Source organism: Purpureocillium takamizusanense, chromosome 2, assembly GCF_022605165.1.
Source record: "Purpureocillium takamizusanense chromosome 2, complete sequence".
Classification (NCBI taxonomy): domain Eukaryota; kingdom Fungi; phylum Ascomycota; class Sordariomycetes; order Hypocreales; family Ophiocordycipitaceae; genus Purpureocillium; species Purpureocillium takamizusanense.
The window spans coordinates 391,292-404,532 of NC_063069.1; the positions used below are offsets into that span (position 1 = coordinate 391,292).

The 13,241-nt window shown below is 61.2% G+C and overlaps 3 protein-coding genes across 3 annotated transcripts; 2 read left to right on the forward strand and 1 right to left on the reverse strand.

Moving 5' to 3' along the window:
* The first annotated feature begins 232 nt into the window (after positions 1-232).
* cnd1 (condensin complex non-SMC subunit Cnd1) lies at positions 233-4,665 on the forward strand. The gene is made up of 5 exons (XM_047982909.1): positions 233-667; positions 728-1,233; positions 1,284-1,549; positions 1,608-4,049; positions 4,126-4,665. Exons 1-5 carry the CDS (start codon positions 435-437, stop codon positions 4,294-4,296), a joined length of 3,618 nt encoding a protein of 1,205 aa, XP_047838879.1. The 5' UTR covers positions 233-434; the 3' UTR covers positions 4,297-4,665.
* A 375-nt stretch (positions 4,666-5,040) lies between these two features.
* Positions 5,041-9,595, forward strand: fcp1 (Protein-serine/threonine phosphatase). The gene is made up of 2 exons (XM_047982910.1): positions 5,041-6,338; positions 6,452-9,595. The coding sequence occupies exon 2, from the start codon at positions 6,496-6,498 to the stop codon at positions 8,962-8,964; it is 2,469 nt and encodes an 822-aa protein (XP_047838880.1). The 5' UTR covers positions 5,041-6,338; positions 6,452-6,495; the 3' UTR covers positions 8,965-9,595.
* An 87-nt stretch (positions 9,596-9,682) lies between these two features.
* Positions 9,683-10,859, reverse strand: JDV02_001935 (uncharacterized protein). Its single transcript, XM_047982911.1, has 4 exons — positions 10,630-10,859; positions 10,305-10,411; positions 10,012-10,164; positions 9,683-9,873 (listed from the first exon to the last, which is right to left on the reverse strand). Exons 1-4 carry the CDS (start codon positions 10,678-10,680, stop codon positions 9,825-9,827), a joined length of 360 nt encoding a protein of 119 aa, XP_047838881.1. The 5' UTR covers positions 10,681-10,859; the 3' UTR covers positions 9,683-9,824.
* Between the last annotated feature and the right edge of the window lie 2,382 nt (positions 10,860-13,241).

Below are 13,241 nucleotides of genomic sequence, written 5' to 3' on the forward strand. Positions count from 1 at the left end.
CCCCACTCCCGTCCACTGGAACTTTGATGGCTGCAGCGCACCTCATCGGGCGCGGGCGGTTGTAGGTGGTGAGGTGGGGTCATCAATGAGCCCTCGCCTGGTGGTGGAGTCGGCGGAGCGCGTCAGGCCCTGCCGAGCTGCCCGCCGCCATTGGCGCTTTCCACCCCCCCAAACAAAACAAAAACATCGGTTGCTGAGGGACGCCCGCCGCTGCCTGCCATCTCCATCTCCACCACAATCGACATCACGACCAGCATCAACACCGCAGCCAGGCGCATAACCGTGTCTCAGTCGCATCGCGAGACACCTCGGACAGCGTTGGCACACCCTTCTTTTGTGACGCATACGGGCGCCTACCGCGCAGACGTCCCCCGCACAGAGCGACATCAACTCCACGCAGGCCCCGCGCGTCTCGCGCGCCCCCATCGCCCGCCATGGCGACCATCAACTTCGACATCAACGATGCGCTCAAGCACTACATGTCGGATCCGACCACGATTCCGACACCTGAGGCCGACGGCGCGCTTTTTGACTGCGAAAATGACCCCGAGGCCCTCACAAACCCCGTCATCAACCCCATCCTCAACCCCATTGTCGATGCCGTCGCCGACAACCCCGACGCCATCATGCGCGCCTCTAACATGGACTCGCTGCAGTTCCTCCTCAAGTATGCCCCGAGCAGGTCCTCACTGCTGGATACGCCGTGTCTAACCCCCGATCCTTGCAGGTACACACAGTTTCTGCCCACGCACGCTCTCAGCAAGGTCTTCGACCTGGTCATGAGCGGCCTCAGCGCCGAGGCCGACGCGATCCACAACGACATCGACTCGCCCGACGAGCAGGATGCTCTTGCCCATCACAAGCAGCTGCTCGAGATCTACGGCTTCCTCCTCCAGTGGACCATTGCCGCCGTCGAGACAAAGGCCGCCGAAAAGTCGTCTGCCGCGCCTGTCGCGAGGGGCCGCGGCAAGCCCAAGAAGGGTGCTACCAAAGAGGATTCGTGGGACTCGGCCACGCAGCTCCAGTCCGCGCTCGACATCATGTGCAAGGTTCTAAAGCTGAAGCTATCCAAAATCTTCCTCACCACCAGCGAGAGGGACACCTTCATCGGCCTGCTCACACGGCCCGTCTACATGATTCTTGAGAGTGAGCAGCGCACAAAGGCGACGCCCATCAGGATGCACTGCTTCAAGGTGCTCTGCATGGCTGTCAAGCACCATGGCCATGGATACGGTGAGTGCCGCGCCACGCGAGGGCATCGCACTGAGCTGACATGATGACAGCCGCGCAAATCAACGTGATCCAGAACCTGACCTACTTTGAGCACCTTTCCGAGCCCATGGCCGAGTTCATGCACATCCTTGCCGAGACCTACGACTACCCGCAGCTGGCCGACGAAGTCCTGCGCGAACTCAGTAACAAGGAGTTCAACTCCAACGACACACGCGGCCCCAAGTCGGTCTCGGCCTTTATCGCCAAGTTGTCCGAGCTCGCTCCCAGACTGGTGATTAAGCAAATGACCATGCTCGCGAAGCAGCTGGATAGCGAGGTGCGTCCCCCTTGAACGAGTTGCGCTAGTGTATCTCACTAACAAGCACACCGCGCAGTCGTACACGCTTCGCTGTGCCCTCATCGAGGTCTGCGGCAACATGATTGCCCACCTTAGCAAACAAGACGAGCGCAGCGAGAACCACAAGTCGCAGCTCAACGCCTTTTTCGATGTCCTCGAGGAGCGCTTCCTCGATATCAACCCGTACTGCCGCTGCAGGACGCTCCAGGTCTACGCGAAGCTGTGCGACCTCGAGCAAAAGTTCCCCAAGCGGCGGCAGAAGGCGGCCGAGCTGGCCTGCCGCAGCCTCGAGGACAAGAGCAGCAACGTGCGCAGGAACGCCATCAAGCTTCTCGGTTCCCTCATCAAGACCCATCCCTTCACTGTCATGCACGGCGCCCAACTGTCCCGCAAGGAGTGGCAGGAGCGCCACGACAAGGTCGAGGAGGAGCTCAATGCGCTGAAGCCGCCGCCGGGGATGCCCGGCTTCGGCGAGGACAAAGCCAACACCACGGTCGACAACGGATTGATCGACGAGGCGACCCAGATCGCCTCGCCCGAGAAGCCAAAGCCCATGAGCGAGGAGGACAAGATTGCGGCCATCAAGAAGGCACAAGAAGAGGCAGCCACGAGCGAGGCCATCGAGAAGCTCACCCTCACTCGGCGCTACTACAACGAGGCACTCAAGTTCATCGACGTGCTTCACAGCGCGACGGGCATTGTGTGCCAACTGCTCGGCTCCCGCAACAAGAGCGAAGTGATTGAAGCCATCGACTACTTCGAGATTGGTGACGCCTACAACATTGAGCAGAACAAGGTGGGCATCAGGCGCATGCTGCGACTCATCTGGACCAAGGGCAACAGCGACGAGGGCAAGGGCGTGCAGACTCACTTGATTGAGTGCTACCGGAGGCTGTTCTTCGAGGCGCCCGACACCTTCAGCCCCAACGATGCCGCCATATACGTCGCGCGCAACATGATCAGCCTCACTTTTGGCGCGACGCCCGCCGAGCTGACGTCGCTCGAGCAGCTGCTCGCCACCATGATGAAGGCGGGCATCATCCCGGAGGCGGTCGTGTCCAAGCTGTGGCAGGTATACGGCGTGCAGCGGCGCGACATGTCCAAGACGCAGCGACGCGGAGCCATTATCGTGCTGGGCATGCTGGCCACAGCCAACCCCGAGATTGTGGTCGGGGAGATTGAGACGATGCTGCGCACAGGTCTCGGCGGCCATGGGCGCAGCGATCTTCAGCTGGCCAAGTTCACATGCATCGCGCTGAGGAGGATCAACCCCCAGGGCCGGCAGGCCAAGGAGTCGACAACGGCCAAGTTCGCGCGTCTGCCCAACGACCACGCCGTCTGCGCGAGGCTGGCAGCCATCACCGAGGTGCCGTCGGACAGCAAGGAATGGTATGGCGTGGCCGAGCAGGCCATCAACGCCGTCTACGCCGTCGCGAAGCACCCGGACACGCTGTGCTCGGGCATCATCCGGCGCAAGACTCGTCAGGTCTTTGGCAACTCGGGCTCGCGGCCGTCCTCGCGGCCGACAACGAGCGACGAGACACAGGCCGTAACGCAGGCCATGACGCAGGCCCTGGATGTGGGGGATGCCACGGTGACGCAGATGCCGCAGACGCAGACGCAGACGCAGACGCCACCGCCCAAGAAGCGAGACAACGCCATCGCGCTGTCGCAGCTGCTCTTCATCGTTGGCCACGTGGCCATCAAGCAGATTGTGCACCTGGAGCTGTGCGAGCTCGACTTCAAGCGGCGGAAGCAGGAGAAGGAGAAGCAGCAGCAGGCGGGCAGCAAGGCGGACAAGGACAAGGAGGAGGCGGACGAGCTGGACCTGATCGGAGGCACGAGCGAGGACGACTTCACCGAGGCCATGGCGCACATCCGGGAGCGCGAGCTGCTGTACGGGCCCAGCTCACTGCTGGCGCTGTTCGGGCCGCTGGTGTCGGAGATTTGCGCCAACAACAACATCTACGCGGACAAGGGGCTGCAGGCGGCGGCGACGCTGTGCCTGGCCAAGCTCATGTGCGTGTCGTCGGAGTACTGCGAGACGAACCTGCCGCTGCTCATCACCATCATGGAGCGGTCCCCGGACGCGACGGTGCGGTCCAACGCGGTGATTGCGCTGGGAGACATGGCGGTGTGCTTCAACCACCTGATTGACGAGAACACGGACTTTTTGTACCGGCGGCTGGCGGACGACGACGCGTCGGTCAAGCGGACGTGCCTGATGACACTGACGTTCCTGATCCTGGCGGGGCAGGTCAAGGTCAAGGGGCAGCTGGGCGAGATGGCCAAGTGCCTCGAGGACGAGGACCGGCGGATCGCGGACCTGGCGCGCATGTTCTTCACGGAGCTCAGCACCAAGGACAACGCCGTGTACAACCACTTCGTGGACATGTTCAGTCTGCTGAGCGCGGGCGGGCGGATGGAGGAGGAGAGCTTCCGGCGCATCATCCGGTTCCTGCTCGGTTTTGTCGAAAAGGTAAGCAGACCACCACGGGGGGCAAAGTTGCGCAGTGGTGATTCTGAGCACGAGGCTAACCGACGACACAATACAGGACAAGCACGCAAAGCAGCTGGCGGAGAAGTTGGCGGCGCGACTGGCACGGTGCGAGACGGAGCGGCAGTGGAACGACGTGGCGTTTGCGCTGGGGCTGCTGCCGCACAAGAACGAGGAGATTGCCAAGACGGTGTCGGAGGGCTTCAAGGTGGTGCAGGCGGCGGCGTAGCGACGCGGCCGAGGTGGGCTGCGCTGATTGCATCTGTGTATATGATGTGTGTTTCTTCCGTGTTTATATATGGCCAAGGGGAGCATCTAGGCTGGAGCTGGCGCAGGAGGGACCCGGGCTTCTGGACTTTGGTGACGATCTAATGAAGGATGCTAATTTCGGAATCTCTGTGACTGGTCTTGTGCGGCTAGGGCAGGGTGTGTTTAGTCATGTCCGGGTGTGATTGTTGAGTCGCGCCGGTACGAAGAGGAGCGAGGTTGAGTTGGTATATGACGATGGTTGTATGGGGGTCGTGGAGGCTGTCCTCGCCATCACCACGCTTGCCTATTAAGGAAGCGTCTACGACTTATTGAACCAGGGAAGTCCATGGCGTATTTGGTTTACTTCGAACAGCACACTGCATCCATTCTGGCTGTTTTGCATGTCTCGATGACGACCGACGCGTACTTGCTGCGATGCCGGCTCTCGATTGAAAATATGCGGTGCAGGGTAGGCGTATGTAAATGCGGGCGTTTGCCAATGACGACAGCTTCTGGAGGGCGGCCCATCGAACCTTGGGTGCCTGATGCACCCTCTGCAGGGGGGGTGGAGGGGAAGAGTGGCGGAGAGCGTTCGCAGCCCGTGGCGCGGGCACGCTTCAGTCACTCACAGGCTGCTGGCCAGTTGCAACTCCCCGGCCCAAGGGCGGCGAGTACAAAAGGACGGGGTGCTCCCCAGGCGCCGCCGCGCTGGATCCGTCCGAGAGCTCCCCCAAGCTCCGCAATCTGCCGCCCCCCATTGGCTCCCAGCAGCGCGACGCCACATCTCCCATCCCTCCCAGGTACCTACGAAAGTACGGAGTACCTACATACCATTCTGTAGGTATCAACGTGCTTTGTGTTACTGCCGCACTACTTGGTTCGAACCTCAGCATCGTACTACTCTATCTTGGGCGCTGTGCCTCATACCTACATCACTTGTGTATCTACCCGCGTTACCCTGTTCTCCCTCCTTGTGTGCCCGCGCACAGGCGCTTTCTTTTGTCTTGCCGGAGTGAACGCCGGCCGGCGTGTGCGCTTGTCTTGACGTCTCAACGGCGGGCGTCATTGCCTCATCGGCCGTTTTGCCGCCTGTATACTGTACGCCGCCACCACCACCACCAACACGCAGCAGACTAGCACGCATTCAAACACGCACGCGCTCGCTCACACCGACCCAGGACTCACCGCGACCCTCACCGGTCCCCTCACCGAGCGGCCAACCAATCACACGCCCGGCGTAAGGGCCGCCGGCCAATTCCCACCTCACGTGACCTGGCCGCCAAAGCTCAGGCTCAGCTCTCGCAGCCGACAGAGAGAGAGAGAGAGAAAAGAAACGGGAGGAGGTGCTCTGGGCCAGCCAGCCAGCAGCAGCAGAATCGAAACGCCCGCTAAATTAAACTACAAGCTCGCTCGCAGTCCCGTTTCTCCGCTTGCCCGCCCGCCCGCCCGCCTCAGCAGCGCCAAAACAGCCCCAAAAGGTAGGCAGGAAAAAAAAGGAACCTGATAAGGTACCTGGTACTTGGCTGCTCCAGCTGCGCCCGCCGTTGTACCGCTTGCGGGCACACCTGCGTCACCTCGACGTTCGTTCGGCCGCCAACGATTCGCATCGACAGCCACACAACACAACACCAAGCACCGCATCAGCACACGCATCGCGAACTCGCGTCGCGCGCATCCTCCTTTGCACCCTCTTGGACTCCCTCCAAGCTCGCTCTCTCGCTCGCGTCTCTTTGCTAGACCAGCGCGCGCGCGCCCTTCCTCCCCATTGCGAAGAGACGGGCCCCGACCCTTGGGCTGCTTGCTTGCTTCGCGCAGCGGCATCACCATCACCACCAACTGCGACACGCAAAAAGAGGGCGCGGCCTCCCCTCGCCACGCGGTGTTTGCAGCAGCGCTCTAGTACACGGCTCAATCAATCCTGTCCGCCCGCCCGCAGCATCCGACGCGAGGCGGAAGGCCATGGGCTTGGCTAGAGCTGCCCTCCCGCGAAGGACCGCAGAGACTGGGGACGGCTGCTTCTAGGTGCGTTGCGTTGGTGCCGTGCCCGGGCTCCCTCCGCCTCTCGCACATCCGCGAGACGGACTGAGGTACCCTCCATTCCCCCACAGGGCGAAAGCTGACCGAAAGGACGACAGCGCAGCTCGTTCAAGAGGGCAGTAAACCACCTCCCTCCGGCGACATGTACGACAAGGTCGTGTCGCTGGGCTCCCGCCTGCACTACCCCATCACCATCACCAAGCTGCTCAAGTCGCCCGGCGACAACATCAAGAAGCAGGACAACATCATCGAGTACAAGTTCACGTGGCGGCGCCGCGTCGGCGACGACGAGTGGACCGATGAGACGACGTACACCGAGTTCGATAGCCCCGCCGAGGGCCGCCTCAAGGACTGGCGCATCCGCGAGGGCCAGGTCATCGGCGCCGACATGCCCTGCATGACCGTCGAGGAGGCCTGCGGCCACGAGGTCCAGATCCAGGGCCTCTGCAGCCTCTGCGGCGCCGACATGACCGAGGTCAACTGGGCCAGCGAGGAAAAGGACACGGACCGCGCCATGATCAACATGACGCACGACCAGACGGGCCTCATGGTCAGCGAGTCCGTCGCCACAAAGGCCGAGCACGATGCCCAGCGCCGCCTGTTGCGCCAGCGCAAGCTCAGCCTCGTCGTCGACCTCGACCAGACCATCATCCACGCCTGCATCGAGCCCACCGTCGGCGAGTGGCAGCGCGACCCCACCAACCCCAACCACGAGGCCGTCCGCGACGTCGAGAGCTTCCAGCTCAACGACGACGGGCCCCGCGGCCTCGCCAGCGGCTGCACCTACTACATCAAGCTGCGTCCGGGCCTTCGCGCCTTTCTCGAGGAGGTGTCCAAGATGTACGAGCTGCACGTCTACACCATGGGCACCCGCGCCTACGCCCTCAACATTGCCCGCATCGTCGACCCGGACCGCCGCCTCTTCGGCAACCGCGTCATTAGCCGTGACGAGAACGGCAGCATCACCTCCAAGAGCCTGCAGCGCCTCTTCCCCGTCAGCACCAACATGGTCGTCATCATCGACGACCGCGCCGACGTCTGGCCCCGCAACCGCCCCAACCTCATCAAGGTCGTCCCCTACGACTTTTTCAAGGGCATTGGCGACATCAATTCGAGCTTCCTGCCCAAGCGCACCGATATTTTGCCCGCCCCTTCACCAGCGACGGCGCCAGCGCAGCAGCAGGAGCAACAACAGCAGCAGCAGGCACAGTCAAACGGCTCAGCGGAGACGCCCACGACCGAGGCGGCTGTGGCTGCGGCTCCCCAGGGTGCCAAGGCGTCGCCGCTCGAGGACCTGGCCCGCATGAGCGGCGCCGACGACGAGGCTCAGCTTAAGTTGCAGGCCGAGGAGCAGGAAAAGTCGCTCGAGAAGCAGCTGACGGACCGGCCGCTGCTGCACATGCAGGAGGAGCTGGACAAGGAGGACGAGGCGTCGCAGGACGGCGAGGCGGGCGACGCGACCGCCACGCACCATCGCCAGCACCTGCTCAACGACGACGACGAGGAGCTCATAGCGCTGCAGGACCACCTGACGGACCTGCACTCGTCCTTTTATGAGACGTACGACCGGAGGCGCGAGGAACGCAAGCAGTCGGAGCCGACACACCCGCCGGGGCATAACAAGCGCCGCAAGGCGTCGGTCGATGACGGCGTCGACCTGTCCATGGTGCCCGACATTGGCGACATCCTGGATGAGCTCAAGTCCAACGTGCTCTCGGGCCTGGTCATAGTGCTGTCGGGCCTGGTGCCGCTGGGCGTCAACGTCGAGGATTCGGAGATTGGCATGCAGGCACAGAGCTTCGGTGCCCAGGTCCTCGACAGCGTGTCACGACGCGTGACCCATCTGGTTGTCTCCACGTCGCGGCCGCGCACTCGAAAGGTGCAGCAGGCGGCGAGGATCGCCAGCATCAAGATTGTCAACCAGAACTGGTTGACGGACTGCCTGAGCCAGTGGCGCCGGCTCGACGAGAGCCCGTACTACATGGATATTCCAGATTCAGACCGCGCAGCCGGAGGCGGCGGCGAAGACGACACGACCGAGGCCACGTCAGAAGCCGAAAACGACGAGGCGGCCGAGGCCCGGGACCTCAAGGACTTTGACTGGGCCACGGCGGACAAGGACCTGGAGGAATTTCTCGACGAAGACGACGACGGGGACGAAGACGATGACGACGAAGATGAGGGGAATGAGGACGGCGAGACGGAGGACGGGTCCGAGAGCGGGGCCGACGCCGAGGAGGGTAACGAGACAGACCACTCCCGGAGGCCCGGCAAGAAGCGCAAGAAGGGGGCCGATGGGGAGGAGTCGGACGGGGATGGCCCCTCAAACGTCGCCGGGGAGAGCGTGCTGGCCAAGAAGCAGCGTCTGTCGCGCAGCCGCGGCACGTCGGCGCTGCGGTCAGTACGGACGCCCAACGGCGGCGACGCCGACGGGGACAGCAGCCTGCCGACGCCGGTGCCGACGGGCGACGATGGGGCGTCGCAGGGGACCACCACCAGCAACGGCAACGGCAACGGCAACAGCAACAAGAACTGGGACGACGGGGCCGACTTTGACGAGGACGCGCTGGAGCGGGAGCTGCTGGCGGAGCTGGAGGCGGCCGAGACGTGACATGAGTGACAGCGTGCGCGCGCGCGCGCGTTGTGCTCTGCGAGTGTAGACGGCAAGCAAGCCAAGCCTGGGCTGGGCGCTCGGCGCTTTCCTGGGTGTGTTGATGATGATGTGTGCCAAGTGTGCATTTATGTGCTCACTTGCTTGCTTGCTTGCATGCATGCGACGGGCAGCATGGCGACTGGTGTTGATGGTGGTGATGGCCCGCCCCCCCTCCTTCCCCGTCCCGTCCCCTGTGTCAGTCATTCGCGGTTGCCTTACCGAATAAACCTCTCTCTCACCTCCCCAAGCGCGCGCGTCCCCTGGCACTGGTTGATACACGTTGAAAGCAAAGGGAAAGACGCACATTGGGTGACATACGGGGAAGAGGCAGGGATGGAGGCTGATGATGAGCACTAGGGGCGAGGGGAAGAGAGGCGCGCGCTGTGGGGAGTGAGTGCCTTTTGCTTGGGATCGGGACCAGGGACTGGGGATTTGGGGACTGAGGGTGACGGAAGGACTGGACATGCGTCGGGGGGTCGGGGGTCTTCTTCTTTCTACTATATCATCCATCTGCCTGTCTTGTGTTTGGTTTTTATACGGAGTAAATGTATACCCCTCTACCATTTTCGCTCTTGAAATCATGTCGTCGTTGTTGATATCTGTAAGTGACGCCTTTGGTAAGATGTGCATGCATAAGTCAAAAGCATGTGCCAATGTTGAACAACAGTGTAGATCAATGAGTTTTCCTTTTTTTCGCCGTACGAAACAACAAGTCGATGCATTCCGACGTTTGATACATATATACACAGATTCACGGGCCCTGCTCTCTTGTCGCCCTCCTCCCTCCTTCCCATCCCATCCTATCCTATCCCATCCGCCTAGTCCTTTGTCGGCAAGGGGGAAACGGCATATGTCGGCCGGACAAACCTGCGGGGCAGTCAGTCAGCATGCATCGTTTGAGCAGAGAGAAAGAGAGAAAGAGGGAGCCATCATGTCATGGGTGTGGTGACGACGAGAAGTGGGCGCGGCGCGGGGGTATCGGGCATCCCCAAGAAAAAAACTGACCGGTCGTTGTGGTACACCTTGGCGTTGTCGCCCATAAGCTCCTTCTCGCGCTTCTGGTCGGCCCAGTACCGGCGCACCTGGTCGCGGTCCTCCTCGGCCTGCAGGAGGGGGATGAGGTGGATGCGCGCCCACATCTTTTCGCGCGCGAGCTCGCTGTTGGGGAAGGAGTGTCAGTGGGTTTGGCTTGGCTCCGTGTACATGTGGCGAGATGCATGACCGAATGGTCTCTGGAGATGCTGTCGCCTGCTCTTGCTCTGGGGGAACAAGGGGGGAGGAGGAGGAGGTGTACGTACTTGGCCTCGCGGATGCCATGGACGAGCTTGTACCAGCCGTAGCCCATGACGGCGCCCATGCCGAGGAGGAGGATCCCGGGCCGGAAGCCCTTGGCGGGGAGGTTTCGCTGCCAAAGAGTCAGCATCCTGTCGAGAAAACAGACAATGTGTGTGTGTGTGTGTGTCTCGCGGCTGATGGCCAATGTCCAGCTCCATCCCAACGCAGCTGTTCGTCCTGCCCACGGCGTCTCCTACAGCCGCGAGCGACTGAGCGATGTACTTCGGCGGCCAGACAACAGCCTGCCCAAAGAAACAACGGCAAACCCCCTTTCACACACGCACGCACCTTGTACTGGACGGGCTCGTACCCGCCCTTGGGGGGCATGTCCTGGGCCATGATGGGCAGCGGTCGACGCTCGTAGGTAGGCGCTTCGGTTTCTCGGTCGGGCGGGCGGTGTGTCGGGCCTGGCTCGCGATGGGTCTTGCAGCCCGTCACCGTGTCGGGTCAATTGATGGGTGCAGCAGGCGTCCCGGGGCAAGACGTTGTCGCTGTCGGCGTCGAGGTGTCGTCGTCGGTGGGCGTTGTTTTCCAGGCGGGCGAGGACAGTGATGAGGGTCACGCAGCAGAACAGGCCGGCCGGGCCCTGTGAGATTACATAAGATAGGTGTGTGTGGTGAGTCGGGACGCACACCGGCTCACCCAGGTGTGCAGCCAATTAAAATGGTTTGTTTTCCAATTGGCGCTGAGGGGGGCAGCATCATCTTCTGGGGCCTGTTTCGCGATCGATCTCAATCAATCCTTGTTCTGGACTCGGCGCAATCCTAGCGCCTGGATTGCCCACGGCAGACATCTACGAATTGGATTTGTACGCCCTTGATAGCTCGCTCGCGGTGCTTCCCGCGCGCGCGCGTGTTTGCTGGCTCGTCTCTGACGACCTTTTCTGCCCACACGTTTGCTGGGGCGAATGCAGGTTTGGTCAGCATTGCCAGATGGCTGGACCAGTTCACCCTTTTTTAGAGCGGATTTGTATGGCGCCGAGAGTGCATCCTGGGCTCGACTTTTGTTGCTGGCCCGACGTGCGGAGCATCATTGACGCATGGGAAAATTTACAAGTAAATGCCTTATTACTCTATTGAGAGCGTTGGTCAATAACCAGTCGTCTTACACGCCGTCCAGACGTAACTATTATCCTAGATTGTTTGCGCTTTTTACGGAGTATCACTGTTTGGCCCGGGCTTGGCAGGTCTTGAGGTGCGAAAACAGGGAAACGCGTGACTGTACTTTGACTTTGTAAATACTGGCGATATCCCTGGAGGAACCGATGCGACCATCGGACTTGGCATGCCATCCGCAAATAAACATGTGTGACCTTGGTCGTTTGCGCCGTCGGTCTGACCGCATTGACGGGGGCTCCCGTGGACTCTCCGATAAGTGCGCAGCGCGGCTCTAGGAAATTCTGCAGGAGCATCGAGGTGATTGATGATGCAACCTCATATGAGTCAAATTGAACGCTTCGTCTATTTGCACTGCTGCGATCGTAGGGCTGCTTCATCACCAGCGCGTGCCTCGACGCCACCCGCGCCGGCGGCCGCCGCCGAGTCCAGGGGCGGGGACTTGATGGATATGAATGGGGACGGACTTCGAGGGCCCGAGCGGCAGAGCCGGTCCGTTGTTTGGAAGAGCTGCTCGGACCGTGTTGCACTCGGTCGATACCTACATATCTATCGTGCGTCCGAGAGCGGCTCGGAGACGTGTCGGCCGTGGTCGCGAGATGGGGCAAGGATGGCGGCATCGCGAGAAGAAATGCTCTTTCTGATAGTATACGTAATGACTATGACTTCGTACTTGCAGCAGCACAAGCATGTACTATGTATGGCCCTGGCTGGCTAGCTGGCTGGCTGGCTGGTGCACGGGCTTGCTGTGCAGTGAGTGAGTGGATGGATGGACGAATCTCGGGGCGGAAAGAAGGGCGTTGCATCCATCTAGGGCGAGATCAGCCGCGGCATGTCAGATTCCGGCACAGCGTGGAACCTTGTCGCGTGCGGCCGCCGCAGCAAGGAGGGTGATGCTGTACAGCACCAAGTCATGGAAGTGTATGTCGGCACTTGCCCGGCCGCCAGCAGCAGCAGCAGCAGCAGCAGCAGCAGCAGCAGCAGCAGCAGCAGGTTTTGTGCGCCCGCTGGCAGGCTCCTGACGATGGGGGGTTAATCCTTGACGATGGAGGCACAGCATGTAGTTAGTTAGTAGTAAACAGCCAGCACAGCGGACACCGTCGTCAATCCTGTTGATGAGATGACAAGAGCCCCAACAAGACGTGTGTGTGTGTTGCCAGCCCGCGACGCCTTCAATATTGAACAAGGGGGCGAGCACCACGAGACTGGTTAATAACGGAGCGAGCGCAACATGAACGGTGGGGACCAACAACATTTGGATAAAACTTGGTTCGATGCTGCTCAATAATTGTTGGAGGCGATTACGAGAGACAAAATCGTTCCCCGCACCGTCCGAACAGGGTCGTCGAACCGGCTCCCCCGCACGCCGGGAACAGACAGAAGCGAAAGACAAACAAAGACGGCGGCGGGCCACGTTTCGTGGGCGCACCGACGATGGTGTCTGCATGTCTCACTCAGCATCGACATGCCACCAACGATGAGTATCTGCGGGCCATAAATTACCTACTTACCTAGTACTGTACAGTAAGTACTGTACTTAGTAAAGCCCTGGACAACGAGTACATCGTACGGTACTGTGCCCGGCTTTGTTGCTTTTATTGCTTCGTACCTTGTCCAGCCGTCCTGCCCCCAACCGGACAGCGTGAGCGAGCGAAGAAGGGGGGGGGGGGATGGATGGTCTGGATGGGGATCTTTTGTTGCGCAGGTCTGGCCCGCGTTCGGAGAGAAAGATCCTTTCCGCCCGTCGACAGAACAGGCAAGACGGAAGACGCAGGCCGGCACACT

Bases quoted from the DNA above. Each gene is read 5' to 3' on its own strand.
- cnd1 (XM_047982909.1), top strand. From the start codon at position 435: ATGGCGACCATCAACTTCGACATCAACGATGCGCTCAAGCACTACATG. The intron at 1,234-1,283 runs GTGAGTGCCGCG...ACATGATGACAG, and splicing joins GCACCATGGCCATGGATACG to CCGCGCAAATCAACGTGATC. The intron at 4,050-4,125 runs GTAAGCAGACCA...GACACAATACAG, and splicing joins TGCTCGGTTTTGTCGAAAAG to GACAAGCACGCAAAGCAGCT.
- fcp1 (XM_047982910.1), top strand. From the start codon at position 6,496: ATGTACGACAAGGTCGTGTCGCTGGGCTCCCGCCTGCACTACCCCATC.
- JDV02_001935 (XM_047982911.1), bottom strand. From the start codon at position 10,680: ATGGCCCAGGACATGCCCCCCAAGGGCGGGTACGAGCCCGTCCAGTAC. The intron at 10,412-10,629 runs GTGCGTGCGTGT...ACTCTTTGGCAG, and splicing joins ACGAGCCCGTCCAGTACAAG to CGAAACCTCCCCGCCAAGGG. The intron at 10,165-10,304 runs GTACGTACACCT...CTTCCCCAACAG, and splicing joins CATGGCATCCGCGAGGCCAA to CGAGCTCGCGCGCGAAAAGA.